Below are 25,533 nucleotides of genomic sequence, written 5' to 3'. Positions count from 1 at the left end.
AACACTGACTGCCTGGGAATTGTCCACCTTCCCCACCTGTTAGATCTTGTCTTTTAGACACTGAGCTCTTTGGGGCAAGGATTGTCGCATGTTTGTACAGCACCTAGCAAAATGGGGCCTAACCTGATTGAGACTTGTATGTGCTCCCACAATCTGCATGTTAAATAACAGGAATAATGTTTGCATTCGCTTATGTTCAGACTAGAAGGCGTTAGGAGAAAGCCTTTCCTCCAGCTTTACCCATTTCTGAGAGACAGAGGAGGGAACCCAGGAAGAACTGCCAGGCTCCTTTTCTTGCCTGGTGTCTCCCGACCTTATCAAGCTAATTGGAGTTGACAGCCAGGAGTCCAGGGTGCAATCCACATTGAAAGCTGCGTGTTGAGGCTGATAAAAATAGAAATCAGGACTGGTTAATAATTAAGCTGCTGTTTGGCAGCGTTCACCTTGACAGACTTGATCTGCCAAATTAAAAATGGTCTTTAAAAAAAACTATCATAGCCCTTGTTATTTTTCTGCTGGGGAGGAGAGGGGAGAGTTTTATGCGCTCAGATACACTCAGGTGTAGAGAGGCACACGAAGGTAGGAGCATCTGATCATATCCCTCCTCCTGAAGGCCTCCCAAATTTATCCAATGAGCTCTTGGACACTGCAGCTGGACATACACCTCCTGCAGGGAATACTCCTCTGGGTTCAAGGACCTGTATTTTAGGTCAACCCAGACTTAAATTTAACTTTGGTATTTCCTGCCAATGTAGCATGTACTGCTTAGAACAAAGGACAGGGAGCCAGGACAATTGGGATCTATGCCCAGCAATACTGTTTATTTGCTCTTTGGCCTTGAGATATTCTCCTCCCTGCTCTGTGCTTCAGTTTCCACATCTGTAATGTAGGATAATAATAGTTCTCTGCCTCATAGTGAAGATACTGGTTGGGAGGCTTCACCAGAGAATCACTAAGATGGGAGAGACAGAGGGCTTGTCTTCACTACTGGGGTAAGTCGACCTTCGTTACGCTACTCCAGCTACGTGAATAACATAGCTGGAGTTGACGTAGCTTAGGTCGACTTACCCCGGTGTCTTCTCTGTGCTGAGTCAACAGGAGACGCTCTTCAGTTGACTTCCCTTACTCTTCTGGGAGAGCTGGAGTACCAGGGTCAACCGGAGAGTGCTCTGCCATCAATTTAGCGGATCTTCACTAGACCTGCTAAATCGACCCATGCTGCATTGATTGCAGCAGCGTCTGTCTCCCCGTAGAGGAGACAAGCCCTGAGAAGGTGACGTGTTGGTTAAGTCCTATATGTGTATATTAAGCACAACAGGCGAGATGACCTCTTATCCATGGAGAAATGGCATATTCATACTGCTGGATCTTGTCACGGCATTTGATACTCCTAGTCTGTGCCAGTGACTTAGCCTGGGTGGACAGGTATCTCTGAGATGACACCAATCTTTCCTCTCAAAATGAACACCCGAGAATCAGGATAAGCAACTACTCTCTGCCTTCATCTGTAGAGTCCCAAAAGTTTCAGTCCTCTCCTCCATCCGATTTTGCATGAAGGGTACATGAAGCTGCAGGAAGAGAACATGCAATAGCACAGTCTCAGGTGACAGCTTTATGCAGATGATGCCTAGCTCTACATTTCTTTAATATTCAACACTATCAGCACCCTCTCCCAGATACCATGGAGTCATTGACCCATGGATGAAGAATGGTTGGCTGAAACTCAGCGTGGAGAAGATGGAGGTTATGGTGATGGCTAGTGGGAAGCACAGGAGAAGTGTCTTGCACTCATCAAGAAAGATCAGGCCTTTTTGGCCTCTTCTCTGCTTCTAGGTGTCTAAGTGGTTGCAACTCATAACAATGCCCTCTTCCATCTACAGGTGGCCCATGCCACACCGTCCCCTGAGAGCGCAACACCCAGTGCTCCACTGTGTGCATTGGCTCTTGTGGAACACAGAATCAAAATCAAGGTTTTTAGTCCTGATTTCCAAAGCCCTCCAGGGGACTGGCCAAGGTTACCTGAGAATCTGGCTCTCTCCACGTGACCATGACTGCCATTAACAATATTACAGCGGAACAATACAACTATGAGCCACAAGGGTGATACACATGAGTGTAGGAGACAGAATGTTCTTCCCAGCTGCCCGTCAATTATGGATCTCACAGCAGAACGACCATGGGCCTCATCACCCACAGAACAAATCACAAAACTCGCTTAATTTACTTAGATTTTCCACAATAAATAAAACAAACAAATAGGAGGGAGAATGAAAAAGCAAAGCAATAATTTGTTTTAAAAAATCTGAGACTTGAAGGTGGCTTAGCTACTGTGATGATGAGCATGCTATAACTCTTGGATTTAGTGCCTAGAGATGTTGGTTTTTCTGTCTTGCTTACCAGACACTGAATTGGTCGTGTAAGTGGCACCCACAGGTGTCACTTACAGACATATGGTGAGTATGACACCGTTTAGTTGATACATGTGGCTCATACTGTCAACATTGTAGATATAAAGTGTCCAGACATAAGATTGCCTCTTAAATTAGCATGGAGAACTGGTGGAGATACAGAGGCTGAGTTAAGATTGTTTGGGGTACTCCAGCTCTGCACTTCAGTACTTTGAGGATTTTTTGAAGTTTAAACTTAACTTAGAATTTCACTGACTTTCTAATGTTTGGTTGTTTTTTAAAAATACATATTTGAAGCTTTCTTTTTCCCTTCACTTATTGAGACATATCTACAGACCTGGCCCCATCTTAATGAATCATCTAGGAATTTCCTTTGATGCTTTCATTTCCAAACATTTTCTGCTAAGTGTTCTGTGACATGAGCCTCTTAATTACCTAAAAACAAAATGTGCAATAGGAACCCCCAGGCATGTAGCAAAGGGCCAAAAGGGAGGACGTTGTCCTCTGGTGCTGCTACCCTGACCTAACTGTACTCCTGTCTCTGCCACTCTGTGGCCTCTGGTATCCTCTCCCCTCTCATGTCCTGTGCCCATTGTCTCCCAGCTCCTTGTCTCTGAGCTCCACTGTGCCTCGTTACTACTGGTTTTTTGGCAGTTGCTGCTGCCTCTGTTGCTCTGTTCAGTTTACCAACTTATTCCAATCTGCTGAAAAGAGGATTGCCAACTGTAGAGCTTGAGAGGTCTGCTGCAACACTTTGAAGTACATTATTGATTTCAAAAGATGGATGTATTTGTGTCTGCTTTTACAATGGATTAATGTTGTATCAACTGCCTTAGGATTCCTTGTGTATTTCATAAACTCTGCAGGCCTTGTAGGGTTTATAACATTTGCAGTCAATCTGGCAGGGTTTGTGAGTCCAGGCAAGGTTTACAAAAAGAGTCCAGGCAGAGTTTATAATCCCTGTATGACTTCTTGTGAGGAATAGGAGATCTGCTGGAATCTGAACAGGATTCATAAAACCTCAGTGTCTGTGGCATTACCTGGGATGTTTATAAACTGTACAGGAATCCCTGAGTAACTCCTGCCTCTGTGCTTGGCCAGAGCAAGACTTCTCTGTGTTGTATCTTCCCACTTCTTAGAGCCCTCCCACTCAGGTTCAGAAAGTCAGCAGTCTGAAATTTGTGTTGTCAAAGTGGCCACTTGCAAGGACTCTGAGTGGCATCCTGACACCCCTTGTTGATGAGATGAGGCTTGTCAGTGGGGATGACGCTGGCGTCAGCCGGACCGTTTTGTCAATCTCCAAATCTACTTGTTTGAAGGCGGTTGGTTGATTGGTTGTTTTATGAAATTCCTTGAAACTTGTCAAATAATAACGGTGGGACATGTCCATTAATCAGAGCAGCCTCCAAAGTCTGGAGAAGGCTCTCGGCTCCAGCCTGCAGATCAGAAGGATGCAACTCATCAGCAGCAGGAGACGTAGGAGCATTCCCTCCAGCAATCCCAACAGCATCAGGAGACTCCTGGTTGACTAGCACTAGTAGTCTTCTCCGCAGCCCCAGCACCAGAGGGAGAATCCTACTACTGGCTGTCATTAGGAGAAGCAACAGTACCCATTTCAGCAGCCCCATGAGCAGAAGGTGATGGATGCTGCTGACCTAACTGTGGGGAGCAGCAGTAGTATCCACCTGGCTGGCCCCAGCAACACCAGCACTGGTACCTGCTGGCCAGAAGCAGCAGTGTCCAGCTCATGAGCAGCTCAGGGACTCAGAGCAGGCACAACTTCTGTGCTAGCATTCAGATAGTCATTTCTGGCCTCTTACCCTGGATGCCAGTTCTGGGTGGCCTGTTCTGACTGTTCAATCACTTGCTGCTGGTACATCTCCAGCTGCCTAAACCTCTGTCCCTCCTGCTTTGCTGTTCCTGCAGCATGTCTTGGTCCCTCTGCTGGATTTACCCGCCCTTCTGCAAGTTCCTGCTCTCTCTTATACAGGGCACATACCCACTCACCAAGAGCAGTTTTTCCTCAGCAAAGCACATCATGGGCTTGTGCCATCCTAAGTTCAAACGCTGAAGTAGCGGCAAGGAACCCACCATCACCACCTTGCTGCTGCAGCTAGTTCTCCAACTCTGCCCTAGTCACTGGCCCCGCTGCTTGCTGGCTCTCCGTTTCAGCCTGTCAATGGCAGTGGGCTTGACGGGCCTCCTGTCAGCAGCCATTCAGTGTCATACTGTCAGGTGACCACATTGCTGCAGGATCTTATAAATAAGCCTGTGGAATTGGTAGAGGTGGTTTCCCATGGGACCTGATCCTGAGGGCCAAGCCACACTGCAGACAGCTTCTGAAGATAGAACATGTGCCAAGTATCCACAGGCAAGCAACTGTGTTCCTGCGCAAGCAGCTGGTACAGGTGTTCCCATACCTCGATGACTGGCTCATAAAGGGCCACTCCAGGTCTCAAGTGGAGACACAAGTCGACTTCATAAGAGCGACGTTCAACGAACTGGGCCTTCTTCTGAATGAGGGGAAATCAATGCTGTCCCCAGTTCAGAGGATAGAATTTGTAGGGGCAGTACTGGATTCAACACAAGCCAGGGCATACCTCCCAGAAGCAAGGTTTCAGCCCCTGGGTGACATCGTATGAGGTCTCAGGCAGTTTCCCACTACCACAGCAAGGAAACTTCTAGGACACATGGCAGCCTGTACCTACGTGGTGCAACATGCCAGACTCAAGCTTCGGCGTCTTCAGTCTTGACTAGCGTTGGTGTATCGGCCAGCCCGTGACAATTTGGACAGGGTCATGACCCTGCCCCGCCAGGTTCTCAACTCCCTCCTGTGGTGGCTCGACCCACGGGTAGTATGTGCAGGGATCACCTTCTCCAGCCCTCAGCCGTCTCTCTCCCTAGTGACGGAGGTGTCATCACTGGGTTGGGGAGCACTTCTGGGGAACCTCAGGACTCAAGGCCTCTGGTTTCATACAGAGCTCGCTCTCCACATCAATGTCAGAGAGCTGAGAGCAGTGCGCCTGCCGTGCCAGACTTTCTGTACCCACTTATCAGGGAAATGTGTATCAGTAATGACAACACCATGGCATATATATATATATTAACAAACCGGGGGTGCACGCTCCTCTCCCCTGTGCCAGGAAGCCCTCATGCTGTGGGACTTCTGTGTAGAACATTTGATACATCCGCAAGCATTGTACCTCCTTGGAGTCCAGAACGAGCGGACTATCTCAGCTGGTCTTTTCACAGCCACGAGTGGTCCCTTTGCCCAGACATTGCGATCTCAGTCTTCCATCAGTGGAGCTTTCCCCAGCTAGACCTGTTCACCACGCGATGCAACAGGAAGTGCCAGCAGTTTTGCTTCTTCCTGAATCACAGCCTGGGCTCCATCATGGATGTGTTTCTCCTCCCATGGGGAGGCCGTTCCCTACGCGCTTTTTCGCCCATCCCTCTCGTTCACAAGGTGCTTGTCAAGATATGGAGGGAACAAGCTTCGGTGATATTGATAGCTCCAGCATCCGAACCTCGAATCACTGCACCTCACAGCATGGAAGCTCCATGGTTGAACCCAATGGAGCTCTCTTGCTCTGTCTCAGTTAGACAAGTCCACCTAGGCAGTAGAAAACCCTCCACCAGGGCTACCTACCTTGCTAAGTGGAAGAGATTTTCAATCTGGTCCGTGCAGCATCATTCATCCCTGACGCTCGCCTCTGTGCCACTTATCTTAGACTATCTTCTCCATCTCAAGCAGCAGGGGCTGTCCATGTCATCAGTAAGGGTTCACTTGGCCGCCATCTCTGCCTTTCATCCAGGCGCAGAGAGCCGCTCGGTCTTTGCTAACCTTATGGTCAGCTGTTTCCTTAAAGGTCAGCCTGTCCCAGCTTGGGACCTCAATCTGGTCCATTCCAGACTCATGGGACCGCCCTTTGAACCTTTGGTGACATGCTCCCTGCTCTCTCTCTCCTACAAGGTAGCATTTCTGGTAGCGATAACCTCAGCCAGAAGGGTGTCTGAGCTCAAGGCCCTGACATCAGAGCCCCCTTACAATGTGTTCCATAAGGACAAGGTCCAGCTCAGGCCTCACCTGGCTTTCCTTCTGAAGGTTGTTTCCCAGTTTCTCACCAACCAGGACATCTACCTCCCAGTGTTCTATCCTAAGCGGCATTTGAGCAGCATGGAGCAAAGGCTTCACCCATTGGATGTCCGCAGAGCGCTAGCCTTCTACATTGAGAGAATGAAACCATTCTGAAAGTCTGTTCAGTTTTTCATGGCAGTGGCGGACAGAATGAAGGGTCTTCCCGTTTCTTCTCAACAGATTTCATCATGGATCATGTCCTGCATCTGTGAGTGCTACAACCAGGCAGGGGTGCCTGCTCCTCCAATCACTGCGCACTCCACCAGGGCTTTGGCCTCTTCAATGGCGTTCCTGGCACAGGTTCCCATCCAGGAAATCTGCAGAGCAGCGATGTGGTCCTCCATACACACTTTCATCACGGAATATGCAATCACCCAGCAGGCCAGGGATGGATGCAGCCTTTGGAAGGGCAGTGCTCCAATCAGTGGACAATTCTGAGCTTGAGCTTGGGAGTCACCTGATTGAAATGGACATGAACAAGCAGTCTAAGAAGAAAAAAGGGTTTACTCACCTTCTCTTAACTGTTGTTCTTTGAGATGTGTTGTTCCTGTCCATTCCAATACCCACCCTCCTACCCCTCTGTCAGAGTAGCCGGTAAGAAGGAACTGAGGGGGTAGCAGGTCAGCAGGGCTCTATATTGAGTGCCATAAATTACGACTCCAGGGGGCGCCCAGACCAACCCAACGGATGCTGCTATGGGAAAAATCTTCCGGCTTCCGCGCACATGCGTGCGCACACCCCTGATTGGAATGGACACAAACAACACATCTCAAAGAACAACAGTTACGAGAAGGTGAGTAACCGTTGTTTCATGAGGCTCTCCTACTCTGTCCAGGCCTCTTTTCACCCTTGCTCCCAAACATGTGATGCTAGTATATTGAGATTGGCCAGGAGAACTCTTCCATCCTTAATATGTGCGTTTGCACATGAAGCCCAAAAGTCACATGAAAGGAAGTTCCACCCCAAGCAGCCATGTGAACAAAAACCTATCACATGGAAGTCGGTGGGAAAGCAAACAAACATGGCCAGGTCCAATCACAATTCAGCATTTGAAGATAAATTCATGAATAATCATCCCCACCTTCACCCTAGTGCCAGTCTCCACTTTCATTTTGTTAGCCGAGCAAGCTGCGGTGGGGAGGAGTGAACCATAATTAGTACCATAGACAGCATCCACATCAATGGATTAGTTAATTCTGCGTCGTTACCATGGACAACACCACATGGGGAGCCTTCAGGGAGTCATCCAGGACCAGAGACAGCACCACAAGGGGCTGTCTCAGTGGATTGCTCCTCAGGGGCAGCACCACATGGGGCATCTTGTTTCCCACCTTCAGAAGTCTGGGAACACTTTTTACTCCATCAAGGATTAATCATCCAGTTTTATATGAAAAGAAAGCCCTCTTGGTCCCTGACCTATTTTTTCCTGTACAGTTTCCAGTGATAGGAATCCCCTAGGAAATGCACAATGTGATGTAAACATAATTACAGTGCAGAATGAAAGAATTAAGAGTGTGTATGCCTGCCCCTCTGAATATATATCTGGGTGAGAGTTACAGCAAGCCCTGAATGGAAGAGACTGCTCAAAGCAATTTTCTAATCAAAGGGGAATAAAAAGATTCTGTCTCTTGTTCAATTCAAACTAGAAAACTTGTCTGCAAATTAACATTTTCTTAAAAGGGCTCTTGTGCTAAAGCGTAACAAGAATTGGTGCTTCAATCCCACTAAAGCTGTGGTTGCTGAAGCAGGGGGAGGAATAGGGGGGTGTCTGTCAGACTAATAAAGGGGTTCAAGACAGGGTAAAGGACAATTTTTTAAAACAATTATTTATGTCCCGTGGTATATACTGAAATTTATGTCCCCTGGTATATACTGACCTTTTCTCCCTGAGATCTTTTGTGTTTTCAGTGAAATCTTGGCTTTTGCTCCTCAAAAACTTGGATGTTTCTATTAAAAATCTTAATAGAAACAATGTACTTGCAGGCTGCCAGTGAAAATGAGGGCAGCCCTGCAGGCGCACACTCTTTCCCAGTCAAGACGTTTCTGGGGTCGTGCTGCCAGTTCTCACTACATTCCAACTCTAGGTGATGTCCCTCTTGGGCCCCATTGCTATCTCCGGCTGCCGTGAAATAACCTGGACACATCACACCTCAGCATTCTGTAAATGGCAATGAATTGTTCTGGCAAGCTAGAGGTGAAAGTGGGGGCAGTCATGGGCCTGTTAACTGCTTCTTCCCTCTCCAGATTGACTGAGACCTTGTGGCCAGCAGCATATTCTTCACTCATTCCTCCTACAGAACTCCCATTGCCATCACTAGTGGTACCATGTGGATAAAGAGGGTAGAATATGTTCACAGTTTTACTAAAATCAGGTTTAGGGGTGCTCAGTACTGTAATAATAGGGATACCTAACCAAGCACTTTTCATCACTAGTGTGTTAGGGCTTGATCCTGTTCCCATTAAAGACTATGGGAAAACTCACATGAGCTTTAATGGAGCAGGATCTAGCCCTTAATGCACTAGTCTTTCACTTCTGGAGGCCTGGGTTGAAATCCAGCGTATGCCGCAAGGGCAGTCAGCTTGATGTGCTCAGTCTAGGTTTACAGTAAAGAAGCCCAGGGTAGGAATAACTGAGGGTGCTGCAGATCCGGAGTGAGGCATGTGGGCAGTAGAGGGGAAAGAAGGACTGGAATAGTCAGGGTGAGTGGGTAGGTAAGGACTGAGGCGCATTAGCATTACAGGGGATGCTTTCCCCAGTATGTGCCTGGCTCAAGCTGATGTGATAGGTTCCTCATTTTCAGGAGAAGTGTAATTCATTGAAAGTACAATAAGAAGCTCTTTAAAAAGCCCACTCACCTAATGTCCCACCATAAACTCTCATGAGGCTCATTGTGAACTCAGCAAAATGTGAGAGGTGTGTATTTGTGCCCAAGGCATTTCACAGCATCTACCAAGCGCCTCTGCCTTGTGCTGAGAGTCCAAGGGATGCTGTCTTTAGCTGATTGTTGATGCTGTTTTCACAGAAGTGGCAGAGAGGAAGCTGACCATCGAAGAGGAGGAAGCCAAGAGGATTGCAGAGATGGGGAAGCCCGTGTTGGGCGAGCATCCCAAACTAGAGGTCATCATTGAGGAGTCCTATGAATTCAAGGTCAGTGCTGGGTACCAGGGCTCTTCATGAGGAGATAATACAGTGTCACTGGAGAGGAAGCAGCTGGAGGGAAGGGATATAGGTAGCGGCTTGAACAGAGTGGACAGCCATGAGAGAGAGAGGGAGTGGCCAAGGGGAGAGAGAGAACGCACCTGAAGAAAGGGGCCTAGCAGAGAGAGATTAAGGGAGAACCCAGAGGAGAGAGGCATGAGGGAGCAGCTTCAGGAGAGATGAAGGGAAGGTGTATGAGCACCTTGTGGAGAGAGCCTGTGAGTTACCCCTGTAGAGAGAGGAGGAGCAAGTATCCTGAGATGATGGTGGACAAAGCAACCCGTCTAGAGAGAGCAGATGGGGTAGAAATGCCTGGGGAGAGGAAGGATGGATGAGGGGCAGGGAGAAGCTTCGCTGCACAAAGAGAAGGGCAGCTGCATGACTGTAGCCACCAGCCCCATCTTTAGGGCCTTCATCTCCCTGATGCGGGGAGTGCCTGTTCCAGCCCCTATGGAAGGCCGAGTGCTCCTCTCAGCACAGTGTTCTCTCAGAACAGCACGTGGTGTCAAAGCTGGTTTAACTGCTGTGCATTTTTGTCCCATTGACAGAGTACCGTGGACAAGCTGATTAAGAAGACAAACCTGGCTTTGGTTGTAGGGACACATTCCTGGAGGGACCAGTTCATGGAAGCCATTACTGTTAGTGCAGGTGAGGGGACCTGAGGGTGCCCAGCTACAACAAGGTCACCAACCCTAAGGGAATGTACTAGCAAGACTCGGCTCTCTGAGCGCCTGTGTAAGCCAGCCTGAAACTGCCTCTGCTTCCTCAGTGGTGTTCAGCTCCAACAACTCTGTGTACTGCAAACGTGCATGGATCATGGGTATCAGCTAAACCACGTGCATGGGATAGAAACCAGGAGTTTCAACTCTAAAAATGTAGCCCTCCAGCACCTAAGGGCTGGTCTACATAAAGATATAGTGCACGGCAAACCACAGCCAGGGCAGGAATGTATAGCGCACTCAGTCACTGTGTGGACCTTGCTACTGCACACTACAAGTTCCATAGTGTGCTTTGACCTACTGCTGTTCAAAACACAGTCACTGGATCAGAGAATGACTCTGCAGCCTGGTGGTGACAGCACCCACCTAGGCGATGGGAGATCCAGGATCCAGCCCTGCTCCAATGCCTGTTTGTTTAGATTCAGTGAAACAGCTTCAACAAGAGAGATTGGGAGAGACCCTTCCCCCCACCCCAAGAATATCCCATCTCTCAGATTAGAGCACCTTCCTGAGAGGTGGGAGACCTCTGTTTAAATCCTTTCTCCCCGTCTGTCAAAGGAGGGAATTGAACCAGTTTTCCCACATCCAAGATAAGTGTTCTAACCACTGGGTTAAAGTTCCTAAGATGGGCACCACCACTTCTTCTTCCTCTGGCTGTTTTGTGTGAAGTGAGGCAAGCACCTGGCTCATTCTCCCAGGTGTGGATCTCAAACAGAGCTAGGTGCCTCCCTGTAGCCTAGATTTAGGAACCAAACTCTGTGAAGGGGCGGGGCTTAGGACAGTGTTTCCCAAACAGTGGGTTGCAGGCCTGGTGTGGAGGGAAACCCCAATGGGGTTGGAGAGCAAGCCTGCCTTGCACTCAGCCCACAGAGGTACGGTGATTCACAGTGATTTTCTAGATTCCCCCCAACCCCCCAAAAAAGAAAGTGGTGAACTGTGACGCTCAGCATTGCAACACCTGTGGATTCAGACCTTAGCGCCCAGTTCGGGGAGGTCCTCAGCACTCTCATTGCAATTCAGGGTGCTCAGTAGTTTGCAGGATTAGGCCCCTATTTTGCAGATTCCAGGAATGCTTTGCAAACAATAGAGACTAATACACTGAAACGCAAACTAAAAACCATAATGAGCCAACAGCTGATGGCCATGTCCCTTTCAAGCTGGCACCAGGAGAGTGACAGGATAGTGTGTGGTGCAAGGTCAGCAGTTCAGAGTGCAGCTTGGCCATTTGGTGCCTTGGAGCCCTTTCAGAAAGGGGTTAATTCCCAGCCAGCTGTGGGGATGGGTTGCTGCACGGGCTTAGCTGGAGCTGCTTGCAAGTGAGTGAGCCCCAAAGGCAGCTTGTGATTCATGCATCTGAGACTGATGAGAAATAAAGGCGGGAATGGAAGAAGGGGCAAGAGATATCTGGGTTTCTTCTTGTCACTTCTTTCTATGCAGACTCTCTCTCTCTCTACCTCTGTCTCTCTCTATCCCTCCCCCCCCCTTTTCTCTCCTTCCCTCCTCCCCCCCCTTTTCTCTCCTTCCCTCCTCCTATCTTTATTTTCTTTCTCTCTCTCTCTTTCTCCATCCCTGATAGGATGACGGGAATGCTGCTCCACCCTGTGCCTCAGACTATCTGCCCTTAAGAACTCAGAAGCTTGATTAATTAAAGCCCTTGTTCAGTATTTCCTGCCAAGCATGCATTAGGGCACTCAACCTCTGGGGCACCGGCTCCTAGAGTCAGTGCTCACACCATGGCAGAATGGTGCTGCACCCAGATGGAACCAAATTCATGCGAGTTTAATCCAGTGTAATTAGTGCTTTGGTAATTGATTTTATTCTGGGAAGGGGGAGGGACTGGAGAAGAGTAGGATGGGAAATCCTTATACAATATTTTATTTTATTTCATCCGCACTTCAATGAGCAAAGCCAGCTTTTGACTCTACGAAGGAATTGTCACAGAGAGCATTCACCCTAACACATTTATCCCTTTGGACATTTCTAGACACACATCCTCATGTGCGGCATAAGGGTTAACAAGGCAGTCGGGCATCAGCAGAGACGCTAGTGCAGCTCCCTGTAACCGGTGCACAGCGTGCCATCTCTGTCATGTACTGCTCGTACACAGTAGGTGCAGGGCTGCTACTAGCAGACCAGACTTCTATACCAGACAGTCTACAGAGCTTCCATCCTGGAGAGAGACAAGAAATGTGTAACCTTTACAATACTTTAATGCGCTGCCAGGTATCACTGTTACCAGCTCAGGCAAGATATGTTACACATGGTGCCATCTAGTGGCTGAATGTTATAATATAGTTTTAGCATTGCATCACATCCCTCCCTTTATGTTTTTCATTCATACCATTTATAAAATGTACACTATCTTTTAGTATGTATCAGTCTGTTAAGTGTTCTGAATCATACTGGTTTTTTAATTACACAACCCAAATGCATAACAACTTGGTCTTCTAGCTGCCCATTAGTTGCAACTACTGTCTCTGGTCAGTTTGGAATCTTTGCATTATCTTCTTGTTGTTCTGCATCCACCATCTGTAGGGTTTGTTCTTTTGATTGGTCCTTCTGAGGCAAAAACTGTAGATGTCGACAGTTTCTGTTGAACTCTCTACTGTCAGTCTCAGTCACATATGATCTGGGTAATTAATTCTTTTTCTTTAGGACAGTTGCAGTTCTTCATGCTTCTTCTCCATCCAGTTTGACACAAACACAGTCACCAGGTTCTAGACTTGTTAGCTCTCTGAGTGTCATCTGTTGTAAAAAGTGTTCATAAGGTCTTTTAGCCTTTTTATCCAATTGTCTGCTCTCTTTGTGTCTGGCCACTTTTTGGAGATAGATTCTTTTCTGAAGTTGGAACAGCAGTTCTGAGTTGTCTTCCCATCAGGAGTTGTGCTGGACTATATCCACTAGCTTCTACAGATGTCGATGTGTATCTCACAAGAGAAAGGAATGGATCTTCCTGCTGTAGGATTTTCTTGGTTGTCTGTACAGCTCTCTCAGCTTCTTCATTTGCTTGTGGGTAATGTAGGTTGCTAGTAATATGAAAAATCATATTTTGTTTGGAAAAACGTAAATTCTGCTACAGTGAATTATAGCCTGTTGTCCACCACTGGTTTGTTCTGAAATACCAAAATGAGCATTTGTTTCTCAATAATACTGTGACATGTTATGTCTTTCAAGTACATTATTTCTATATACCTGGGAAAACAGTCCATTATGACCAGATAATGATATCTTCTGAATTCAGATAAATCTGCAGCTAGTCTCTTCCAACGTCTGTCTTGTAGAGGTGTTGTCATTAAAGGGTTTTGTGTGTGTGTGTGTGTGGTGTTGGTGTGTAAGACCTGCAATGTTCATTTGCAGATACTTTATTCCCTTGCTGATGCCTGGCCACTACTCAGACTGGTTGGCCTGTTCACTGCATTTAGTTAGCCCTTGATGTCCTTTATGGATGAGGTTTAAGATTTCTTCTCTCATTGCATTTGGAATTATGATGTAATCACCTTTAATTATGAGTACATTTGACTCACTTAATTGTCCATGCACCAGAAAGTAGTCTCTTGTCACTTCCTTAGTGTCCTTTAGATACTTTGGCCAGTTAGACCTCATGTAACTGAGAACTTCTTGAAGTTGTGTGTCTGTTGAGGTTGCTTTTTGTAGCAGGTATAGTCTGTTTTCTGACTCTGGTCAGCATGTGTCCATAGCATCCATGTATGCCTTTACATCATCTTCAAGCTCATAGATAATTGAGTATGATGTTGGGCTCCATGACAGAGTGTCCATGTAACAGTGTTCACTCACCACTCTGTTGCCTCCTGCTGGGGTTGTCATGGGAATTAGCTCTGCATGGTAGTGTGCCCTCTTTGGGTGGCGCCTCAACTCCCTCACTCCTGCTTTAGGACCCACATCTCTCCAAAGACCATGGCGTCCGCTTCAGTGACACAGTCCTCTGGCCATGCTACACCCTGTGCTCCCCCATTCCAGAAGACCTGCAGTCTGCTGTTCAGCCATTTCTCTTAGTGGCAACAGCAGCAAATTATCTGGCCACTTCCTCATGGCCCCAGCATCCTCTTAGCCCTTGCCTCAGCCTGCAAACCCCAGCCAGGAGCTGTCTCTCACTGCCCCAGTCCCTGCTTGCAGCACTGCTCTGTCCAGGGTACTGGCAGTTCTCTCAACCCTCCAGAGACACAATCCTTCCTCCAGGGACTCCCAGCAGAGAACTGCCTTCCTCTGCCCTGCAGCTCCCTTTTTATATGGGCCTGCTTGGCCTTGATTGGCTGCTCCCTTCAGCATTTCTCTGATTGGCTGCCCCTGGTGCAACCTCCCCTTTTAACCCCTTTTCTCGCAGTGAGGGGCAGCCACCCCATCACAGTCTGCTACTACCAGATTTTTTCCCAAGAACATATTTAGCAATTGGGTTGCGAATCCTGCAAGGTATATGTACAATATATGGTTCAGCATTGTCTCATGGGGTTATTTGTACTGCATCTCCTTTCAAAAGTCCAATCTCACCAAATACTTTGTTGAATTCTTCCACCTTTCTCTCTAAACACATCATGGCTGCCGCTGGTAAGGCTGCTGGTCTTTTATCTTTTGATAACATATACTCTGAATGCAAATCTTTTGTCTTTGTAAGTTGTTTCTGTGGTGAACTGGCCCATGCTGTTAGAATACCATCAAGACTGTATCAGGTGATTTCAGATCTGCGAGTTTTGAAGGTAAATATATGTACCTTCTGATATGATCGTCATATTTGCTTCTGAGTCAGTTTTCAGGTCAGTAGTCTTTCCATTAACATTCAGTCTTGCTCTCCAGATGGCCTCTGTGTCATCACATTGGTAGATCCCAGAAACAATGGCTCTTGACTATCTGTAGCAGTCAGTTCCCTGACTGTCTTACTATGGCAAACAGCTGCAAGATGTCCATATTTTGTGCATTGATTATACCTTGCATCTTTGGAGGGACACACATCTTTTGGGCTATGGATTTTTCCACATCTTGTGCAGTCTGAAAGGTTTTGTAGTTAGTTTGGATCTTGTCCAATATTGCCTCATGTCTTATGGTAATTACTTTTAGAAGTCATGCTGTGTCTCTTAACTGTCTTATTTCCAGTTTGAAATTGTCTGGCTTCAGCATCCAGCCATAGGTTCCTGTCATGCCTTTCTCTGCTAAACTAAAGAGCCCTTTAGTACCTGGTATTTTTAAGGTGGTTATACACTGTAATGAAATCAAAAGAAGCAGCCCAGGACTAACAAGGAATGGTTTTGATCCATTGACCTCTGGCTTATGGGCCTAGCATGCTTCCTCTATGTAGAAGAGCTTAGTTCCTATCACAGTCACATGGTTCCTTAAGAAACAGGCAGCAGTCCTTAAACCCAAGAACCAACTAAGGTTCAAGTTCTGTCCTTGGGGCAATTCTGAGAATGCCTACACCAGACACACATTACTGTTTGGACAGCTTTTGGAAGTTTTGTCTTGAGTGCCAGTAGTATTGTATGGAGAAATGGTGACAACTTTTGTAGTTACAGTTGAGTAGTGCTTAATCTACTTACGTTTGGTCACTGGAGCTTAGTGCTCCCTTGCTTCAGGGGATATGCAGTCCTCAGCAATTGGCCCAGTCACAGTTATTAGATTTGTATAGCTAGCTTTATTATGAGTAACAATGAAGATACCATAACAATAGGAAGAGACTGAACATAGGAAGCATCATGCTGGAATAGCCCAATTGTTCACCTAGTTTGGCATCTTGTGTCAGGAACTGGCCTGTGGCAGATTTTTCAGAAGAACATATAAACCCCCCTATATAAGGTACATAGGTATGTTATACTGTAGAATGGATGGAAAATTTCATTCCTGACCTCTGCTGGTGATCAGCCCGTTCCCAGAAAGATGGGGATTGAGAGCCCTTGTAATTTTACCCAACCTTCTTGCAGATATCCTTAGTTTATCAGTTTCTGCTTTTTTTCTTAGTATTATTTAGCTTTGTGCCTCTATAATGCCAATCAACAGTGAGTTCCACAGGCTAATTACATGTTGCATAAGAAAGTATTTACTTTTATCCCTGTAAAATGTGTTGCCTTTCAATTTCAAGTGCTCACTCATGCTTGTCATCTGAGAAAGTATAAATAGGAATGCCTGACTGGCCTTCACTATTTTCATGATGCTGTCTGCATTGCTATGGTGATAAATATGATCAAATCCTCTGTGTACTGGTACAAGAACGACATTAAGAGATGATTCTGTGATTGCTGATCCACTTTCAAATACCCTGATGCCATTTCAAGGCAATCCTGATATTATCCTCAGCCTCTTCCCCACCTCACTCAATAAACCCAGGAAAGCAGAGAATAGGTGAAGCTGGCGGAGGAGTTTATTTGCTCCAAATAAACAAGCACTAAGGCAAACTTGTGTGTACTTGACTGATGGCTCTCTCTCTGTATACCACAGAATTTAACTGCAGCTAAATTTTCTAAAGCCACATCTGGATTGGCATCTCCTAGCATGCCGATGTCCCAGGAACAGCCCCCTCAGATACTCCTGCTGCGCTGCTGAATGTGTAGCTCCTATCATTCCATTGATAGCCTCAGAATGTTAACTGACGGGGGTAACACTGCAGGCCTGGTGGAGAACAGCTGGGAGAGGAGAAAGCTGGTTAACACTCTCTAATGCAGCATATATTCAAGATCAGGAACATTAGCACGCAAATCATTGGTTGCCCATCACCTCCTGGGCAGCAGAAGACAGGTGCTTTGCTGCTGAGTTTTTAAGGCTGTCACAGAGAGCCCAGTGTCAACAGCTCATTCCTTCCCCTCAGGCAGTAGTTAGCATTCTCCCCTGATCCCTCACTGATTGAATCCTACCTGTTGCCTGGATTATACTGTTAAAGGTAATACCACTGTTTCCTGGTTTGACCTTTCCTTTCTGAAATCCAGACAGACAGCAGCCAGGCCTCCATCCCCATTGGCCAAATATGCGATTTAAGTTCTTGTCTGTGTGATTTCAGTGAAATTTTGCGGTTGCAATAATGATCAATAGAACATAATCCATGTGACTTCAGTTTATAAAATGCAGCAGTATTTTGAAACCTGGGATTTCACAGAGCCCACTGGTGATCTGCTTTCTTGTCTTGATTGCTTGCAGCCGGTGATGAAGATGAGGATGAGTCTGGTGAGGAGCGCTTGCCATCCTGCTTTGACTACGTCATGCACTTCCTCACCGTCTTCTGGAAGGTGCTCTTTGCTTGCGTGCCACCCACAGAGTACTGCAATGGCTGGGCCTGTTTTGTGGTGTCCATCATGATAATTGGCATGCTCACCGCTGTCATTGGGGACCTCGCTTCCCACTTTGGCTGCACCATTGGCCTCAAGGACTCGGTGACAGCTGTTGTCTTTGTGGCCTTTGGCACCTCAGTACCAGGTGAGGAGGCCAAGGGCAAAAGTGTGGCAATAGGAGAAAATAATGGCTAGCACCTCTGTCCTATCCCATTGTTCAAGAGCAGCAAATCTGAGAGGGGCTTAGCCCTCCATCCCACAATCCTTTGCGTGGGTAACTTTTTGGTGTTTCAGGAACCACTGGTTCTTGTGATGCTGTATGGGATGTGAAATCTGATTGGGAACTGAGGTTCGGGGGGGAATGAGAGTAGACTCACACCCCTTTCCCCCAGGCAAAAGCTGTTCACCTCCTGAGGTTCAGGATGCAGCAAGTGAGAATCTCTGAGAACTGTGGTTTATTGGCAGGTTTTTGGATTCTGTCTGGTTTTGGAGGGGTTGAGGGGGCCATGTGTTTTGAGGGGGTTTGTACTGGTGAATGTTAAGGGACTTGGCAGTAACTATACGGCAAACCAACATCCTCTGCTCATAGCCACTGACCAGACACAGTGGGACGGCTGCACCCTTGCTGTGCCTACAGGGACCTCAGCATCATGTGTTTGTACAGAACGTACTACAACAGGATCCTGGTCCAGGACTGGGGCTCCTAGGAACTATAGCAATATACATGATTGGTAGTAATAATAATGATGATGACGACCAGCGGGGACTGTCCTTCTCTATTGCCACTGGCAGTGGCGTCTCTACGGCTATGTCTACGCTGCCATGGGAGGTGTGATTGCACCTTGGGTAGGCGTACCCACATTAGCTTAATTCTAGCAGCTGTGGCTAAAAATAGCAGGGCAGCCATGGCTCCCAGCTTGGACTAGCAGTGCAAGTACGGACCAGGAAGGCTTGTACAGTCCGTGCTGAAGCCCACACTGCCATGTCTTCAGGGCTAGTTTTAGCCACGGCTAGGCAGAGTAACGCCAGCTTGGCTGTGCCTGCTTCAGCTGCAGTCACACCTCTGACGGCAGTGTAGTCGGCCTCTATATTAGCTTCAGTTCTGCTAGGCAAAGCTGCCGAACAAATGGTAGCAAGCGGCCACTGCGGACAGAGATAAGACCTATTTACATCTAGTCAAATAATCTACTATAGTTCTAGAGCACCAATTTCACTCAGAAATAAGCCCACCCCTTCATGTCCCCATCCCCATTGTGGGTGTATGTTAATGAAAGTGCTATCCACTAGCCCCCGTCAATCTGATACACACACAGGTCTCCTATCCAGCAGCAGCTTATTATGCTGTCTCAGTCTCAGCTGGAAAGTGGCCTTGATTCCTAGTTCATGGGCAGCATTTACAGCGCCAGCCCCCAGCACTTACTCCTGCTAGTGGCTGGAAGAGGAGCCATAAGCATCCTTCTGGCTGGAAGGTTGAGTGCCGCAGCCTGTGTTATCAGCAAAAAGGAGTGGGGCACAGAGCATTGGGTGAAAAGAGCAAATTGAAGGCCAGGACAGGCCTATAAATATCTGGCAACTTAGTGCACCAGTCTAAGGAGAAGGTGATAAAATGGCATGAGACCATTAATAGAACTCGCTACCAGGGCCATTCTCAAACCGCTTCTCTGCAACTACAGAAATCTGGCCTTTGTCCCCCTCAGAAAAGGGTGTCCTTATTTCAATTCAGCTTCAGCAATCCCTGCCTGCTCTCTCACCATAAAAACTGCCAGGGCCCCCAGCTTTGGGCAGCACAATTTCATTATTCCTGTTAATTCACGTCTCTCCCTTCTAGACACTTTTGCCAGCAAAGCAGCCGCCATCCAGGATGTGTACGCTGATGCCGCCATCGGCAACGTCACAGGCAGCAATGCCGTCAACGTCTTCTTGGGCATCGGATTGGCATGGTCCGTGGCTGCCATCTACTGGGCTTCCCAGGGACAAGAGTTCCATGTGTCAGCGGGCACACTGGCCTTTTCCGTCACGCTTTTCACCATCTTTGCTTTTGTCTGCATCAGTGTCCTGCTGTACCGGAGGCGGCCTCACCTTGGAGGGGAACTAGGAGGCCCCAAGGGGTGCAGACTTGCCACGACTTTGCTCTTTGTGAGCCTGTGGCTCCTGTACATTCTTTTTGCCACGCTGGAGGCCTATTGCTATATCAAAGGGTTCTAAGCCGTGGAGAGATGATGAAGTCGGGGGGGAGGGATCCCCTTCCTCTGTTACCTCATTGGACACCAGTCCTCCAAGTGTTGTTAAACCAGAAGTGACAGTTGTCTGAGTCCACAGTTGCCCGGTCAGGAGGACAACTGGGCTGCAAGAAGGGCAAAATTATAATGAAACAAAAACAAGTTAAAAATACAAAATAAATTTAAGGTATTTAAATAAATCAAACAAAATAAACCCAGTCACTGACCCCATTCAGTGACATTCAGAATCTTCAGCCACCTTCAGAGATCACATTTTCTTTATTTTATTGTTTTCCTTTTTCTGTCCTCCATTATGAAATGGTATCATGTATTTCTAAACAAGTTGAGAATTACAGAAATAAGTTGGATCAAGGTTTTGCGGGGGAAGAGAGGAAACATGTTGCTTTAAGTTCTTTTCTTCCTTTAAATAGACAAAAAAATGTTAAAAATCAAAACCAAAAGCTTCAAGCTTCCATCAGTGCTGGAGCTGAACCATGCATTTTTTTGATGCCACAAAAACAATGTCACAGTCAAATGACTCACTGTTATCTGTTTCATGCTTTCATTTCTTTAAGTATATCATGAGACTGATGTATTTCAAATGCAAATACAAACACACACACAGGAAAATACAATGATGAAGGCTGGAGCCTGGAGCAACCCACGCACCTGCCTGGGATTTAAAAGAAAAAAAGACCTCTAACATAATATGTATCCTGTATATTTTGAGTATGGCATCTCTCTTTGTGTAGAAAAAATTTAAAACCTGTGGTACTGCAGGGAGAGGAAAATATGTTCGTTTAGAAAAGGTAAAGAAATGAACAAATACACAGACATAGCCTGCAATGTGGAAAAAAGGGAGATAGGGAAACCAGGGCATGTCCCTTAGGATCATAATGGTATTGTGTTTGATTTGTGGGAGGGCAGCAGGGTTTTCCTTTTTGCTTTAAAGTGAAGGTGAATTCATGTAAATAATTTGCTGTTCTCACATTTTGGTGCATACGAGAAGCTTCTTTGAGGCATAACATGCCACTCAAAGGTTTCTAAGCATCATCTTGAAGGGTTTACTTTGTCCTTAAAAACACACATGCTTACCAAAGGGAAAAGGATCATGATGACTCTTCATAATGCCTCTCTTGGATTCAGGGCCAGTTGATTTCCCAATGTCTTTAAGGCCAAGTATGTCCTAATGGATGATGACCCACATCTGGTTACTGTAACCCACTGGGATCGGATATGCTGAGCAAAGATGACACCGGTCTCCTTTTCGGGGAAAAAACCAAAACCAAATCAAAACCATATAACAGTATTTTTCCAGTGCACGGGTCATTTCCCATTTTGATTTGTATCATGTCTGCCAATTTGCTCCTTTAACACCCTGTTGTAACAAGGATCAGTGCTCCATTGTGGTCTTTGCTAGGCTGAGAGGTACAGTACGGTCTTAAAAACTGCCACAGATCTGAGGACAATCTGTGTCATCTTAAGTACATTTTAGAAAAGCACCCTTTTAATTTTAAGTGCATTTTCTAAAGAAAAAATAAAAAGGAGGAATACAAGCAAGATCTCATATCATGAATTACATCAACAGCTACAAATTGAAATGTTGGGTTGGCAAAAAAATAAAAGCTACACTTATATCTATATAAACATATTATCTATATACATATTTCTTAAGTGCAAGAACTGGAAGAGGGCATTGCAGCTTCATTCTTTTTAAAAAGAAAAGGAGGACTTGTGGCACCGCTGTTACTCTGAAACCATTCTTTTTAAAGTGTTTTTAAGATGAAGATATTTTCTTCTGTCAAAAACTTAGGTACTGTAAAGGGAAATGTCTTCTTCGTAAATTTCACACTCATTAAACAAACCTGGAGCATTAGAGAGTAAACCAGGAAATGGAAAGAGGTCCTTCTTTACCTGTGTTTTCATCAGAGTGAGTCAATGCGCTGATAATGCCTTAAAGGCTGGGCAAAAGCACACAGAGGGAAAATAGTGATGGGAATGAGAATTGTGTTATTTTGTTATGGAAAAGAAGATGCAAAATGATCTCAGATGTACGGAAGAGTGTGAAAATGATCCTTAATTGACAAGTGAAATATTTATTTTCATACAGATGTGTATCAAGTATATATAAAAAGTGTGAGAGGGAAAGGAAAGATTCTTCTCTCAGATATGATATGAGCAATGAGCGCTTTGTCTGTTGAAACTAGCAGTGGGTGAACAATAAAAGGTGTGAATCCAATAAGCACCCACGTTTTCTGAATGCTTATCCTCACTTTAGCAGAGCTTTTTGGGTCTGCAACATCAGGCAAGAAAACGTATGAGAACGGGTTGCCTACTGAGATTTTCAGTATATCTTGCTTCCAGAATGCCAAGAAATACAAGAACAGCTTTTGTTAACTTATTTCAACATTGCAACTCTCATCCTGGCTGTGACCCAGCAAGCAGAGGTGCAAGAAATGGAAAACACAAAAAAAGGTTTGGAAAAAAAAAGTGGTTTGAATTTGGGGCAGAGGTTCAGATGGGTTCTTATTTTATCCAGACCGGTTCTCCCATTCCTAGTTGAAACCTGGCTTGGGTATTTGAAATGCTGTTATGTTGCTTGCGCTCTATCAAACACATGCTTTTCATCTGCTTCTTTATTAAGATCACTTTGTCGGGGGATGAGGGAGGGTTAGCGGGAGGAGGGAGGACTATGCTAGTGCCAATCTTATAGTTACTTTGCTGCCCTTACATACACTGAGAAAAACTGCTCCAGGCCAATAACATCTGTGGAGTGTTTTATTTTATTTTATTTTATTTTATTTTATTTTTTACATAATTAAAAAAATACAAGAAAAGAAAAACAAAATCTTCATTGCCTTTTGTTCTGTTTTGTTTTTGTTGTGGAAATTTGCATGGAAGCATTTGTACTTTTCTTCCCCTCCCCCCACCCCTTTCTTTTTTTCTTTTTCACCCCATTTGTCTCAATTAGATTTTGCAGGAATAAGCCACCTAAAGTTGCACCATGGATCTTTTGCACACAGGAGACCTCACTTCTTCATTAGTTAAAGCTCGCTGGTTTCATTGCCATTGTTCCTTGCTCTTTGTTTTTCCTGTCAGCTTCACATCTCAGTCTGGAATAAAAGCCGCTTTCCTCTTTCTGTTGCCTTGTTGCTTTTTAAATCACACTCTACAGTTCCTTATCCATTTCTACAAGTTCCTTCTTCTCTCCTTCCCTGATTGCTGGATGAGAACACATTCTGAGCAGATCTGAAAGTTAAAGGGGCGAGGAACATTTGGAACTAATCATTAGGTGTGATTTTTTTCCCCCCTTGGAGGTACTGCAGGAAAACTGGTAAATCCCTCTTACCTCCTTGCTGTAAGGACCCCAGAAGCATTTGAATTTCTTCATAGGGCTGCTGATACTATGCCTGCTGCCAAACTGGATTTTGATTGGAGAATCAGCCTTGCTTGGTTTGACAGATGAATAAATACTAAGACCAGTGATAATATTTTTCATGCCAAGTAGATCAAAGGCTTTGCAAAGCAACAGCTAGAGATTAAAATGACATCACGCAATTGGGCCGACCAAGATTTCAAGCCTCGAAAAGGGGCCTCGATGCTATGCAAGAATGTCCCAGGGCTGTGAGTCTCAAAAAAACATCAGCAGTCCCATTGCCCCCTTAATGAATGTAAGAAAGTTGGCCTCGTCAGATTCAATTTAGCCTTATTTTGAAAACAATTTTGTAACTAGGCTTTACTTTTTCCCATGTGTAGGTGAGCTAGTGTGTCACTGCAATAGCACCGTCTTTACTCCAGAGTTCACCCCATCTGGCAGGGTGGTCAGGGCCTCCTGCCTGAGTATGGTAGCCCTCGTCTGGGCTATGAAAGGTGTTAGCCTCAGTCCTGAGGGGTTGTGTGGGTTTTCTCCTTATACATGGTTGGTGTCAGCTGGTCTTGGTGCTCAGGGGAGCCTCAAAAGCCCTTAAGTCTCCCAGGGGAAAAGTAGGGGAACCCAGGCACATCCACTCCACTGGGTTTCAGCTCAGGGCCCTTAAACCAGGCAGAGTCAAGGCTCCACAACTCCTGTTATGTCCTGAGCGCTAACCTACCTCCCTTGGTTTCTGTAGGCAGCTCCAGCTTGTAGGGTCAGGCACCCTTTCGCCGCGTGGCTTCTCAGCTGCTTGCTGGCTGGAGTTTCTTCTCCTGCCTGTTTGCTCCTCTGGCAGTCCTTCCATCCCCCTGCTGCTTTGCTCTTTTCTTCTCCCAGCTGCTGTGAGATGCCCAAGCAGCACTGACTGGCAGTTCCGACACCAACCTGTTGGTTGCCGAGCCAGGATGAGTCTATACACCCACGATAACCCACATGAACATGCTGGTCATTTTATCAGGGGCAGCAGTGGACTAATTCATCACCTGAAACACTTGACACTTGCATGCTCGCTACCTGCAACGTTGCTGCAAACGTCATCCAAGGTTTTCCCCAGTCATTGCCTCTTTTCTGATCCTCTGTACAGGAGGATTTTTCAAATAAAAGGCAATGCCCGGGATTTTTCTGGAGCAGACCCTGCAGCTCAGAAATTTGGTCTGCTTCCTGATTGGGTCCCCCGCCGCCAGCATCCACATCTGATTGGTCCCTTGCAGCTGCTAGATCTTGCCCACTGAGGCCCAGGCTCCCAGCCCTGGGCAAGGGCCCTGCAGAGAGGTGCTGACATGATGGCCAGACAGCTGTCGCTGCGTCCCAGGTCTGCACAACCATCCTGATATTGTGACAGGGAACGACACTGCCCTCCCCACCTCAACAGTAAGGAGCCAGGTACATATGCCAGCATCCCACAGGTACCCCTCCCACACACCCCAGTACATACGCCCTCCAACACCCCCTCCCCAAAAAAAACCTTGCCCAAGTGCACACATACATAGCTAGCAACCCTCCCAGTACACATAACCACTGCCACAACCTCCCCGGTCCCCTTCCCAGTACACACACACACGCACATTCCAGCACCCCTTCCTCATACACATCCACGTATCCCTCCCAGTACACATACACCCCTTTCAGCACCCCCCAGGTACCCCTCCCAGCACACACACACACAGCTCCAACACTCCCCCAGGTACCCCTCCCACTACATACACCCGCCTCCAGCACCCCCACCAGGGAACCCTCCCAATACAAACGCAGCCCTTCCAGCACCCCCACAAATACCCCGCTCAGTGCCTGCACGCACAGACACCAGCACCCCTCTCAGGACACAGAAACCCTTCCAACACCCCCCGCGATACGCTTCGCAGGCCACTCACATCCTCCAACGCACATACACTCCTTCCCCTGGTATCCCTCCCCATACACAAACACACGTAGGCCCTCCTAGTACATATAGACTCCTCCCAGGGCTACCCAGGTACCCCGCCCTGTACACACACAAACCCTTCCAGCACCTCCTCCAGTACACAAACACCCCTCCGTCACCCCCCGAAAATACCCTTCACAGTACACGTACACCTCTGCCAGCACCCCTTCGGTGCCCCTCCCCGCACACACATACACACACCCTCCATACAGCGCTCCCGCCCCCAAATACGCCTCATAGTACACATACATA

General features: G+C 46.7%; 1 protein-coding gene across 4 annotated transcripts in view; it reads left to right on the top strand.

Annotated features, from left to right (window-relative positions):
* SLC8A3 (solute carrier family 8 member A3) overlaps window positions 1-23,086 on the top strand; it is a 196,676-nt gene extending 173,590 nt beyond the window's left edge. For all 4 annotated transcript variants that reach the window (XM_073348493.1, XM_073348492.1, XM_073348491.1 and 1 more), the window contains 4 exons: window positions 9,570-9,694; window positions 10,294-10,393; window positions 17,599-17,874; window positions 19,558-23,086. In XM_073348493.1, coding sequence (XP_073204594.1) covers window positions 9,570-9,694; window positions 10,294-10,393; window positions 17,599-17,874; window positions 19,558-19,934 — 878 coding nt within the window. In that variant the 3' untranslated portion in view covers window positions 19,935-23,086. The remainder of the gene's footprint in view (window positions 1-9,569; window positions 9,695-10,293; window positions 10,394-17,598; window positions 17,875-19,557) is intronic.
* Window positions 23,087-25,533: the final 2,447 nt, after the last annotated feature.

This window comes from Lepidochelys kempii, chromosome 6 (genome assembly GCF_965140265.1).
Source record: "Lepidochelys kempii isolate rLepKem1 chromosome 6, rLepKem1.hap2, whole genome shotgun sequence".
NCBI lineage: Eukaryota > Metazoa > Chordata > Testudines > Cheloniidae > Lepidochelys > Lepidochelys kempii.
This window is presented reverse-complemented; position numbering and strand designations above follow the sequence as displayed.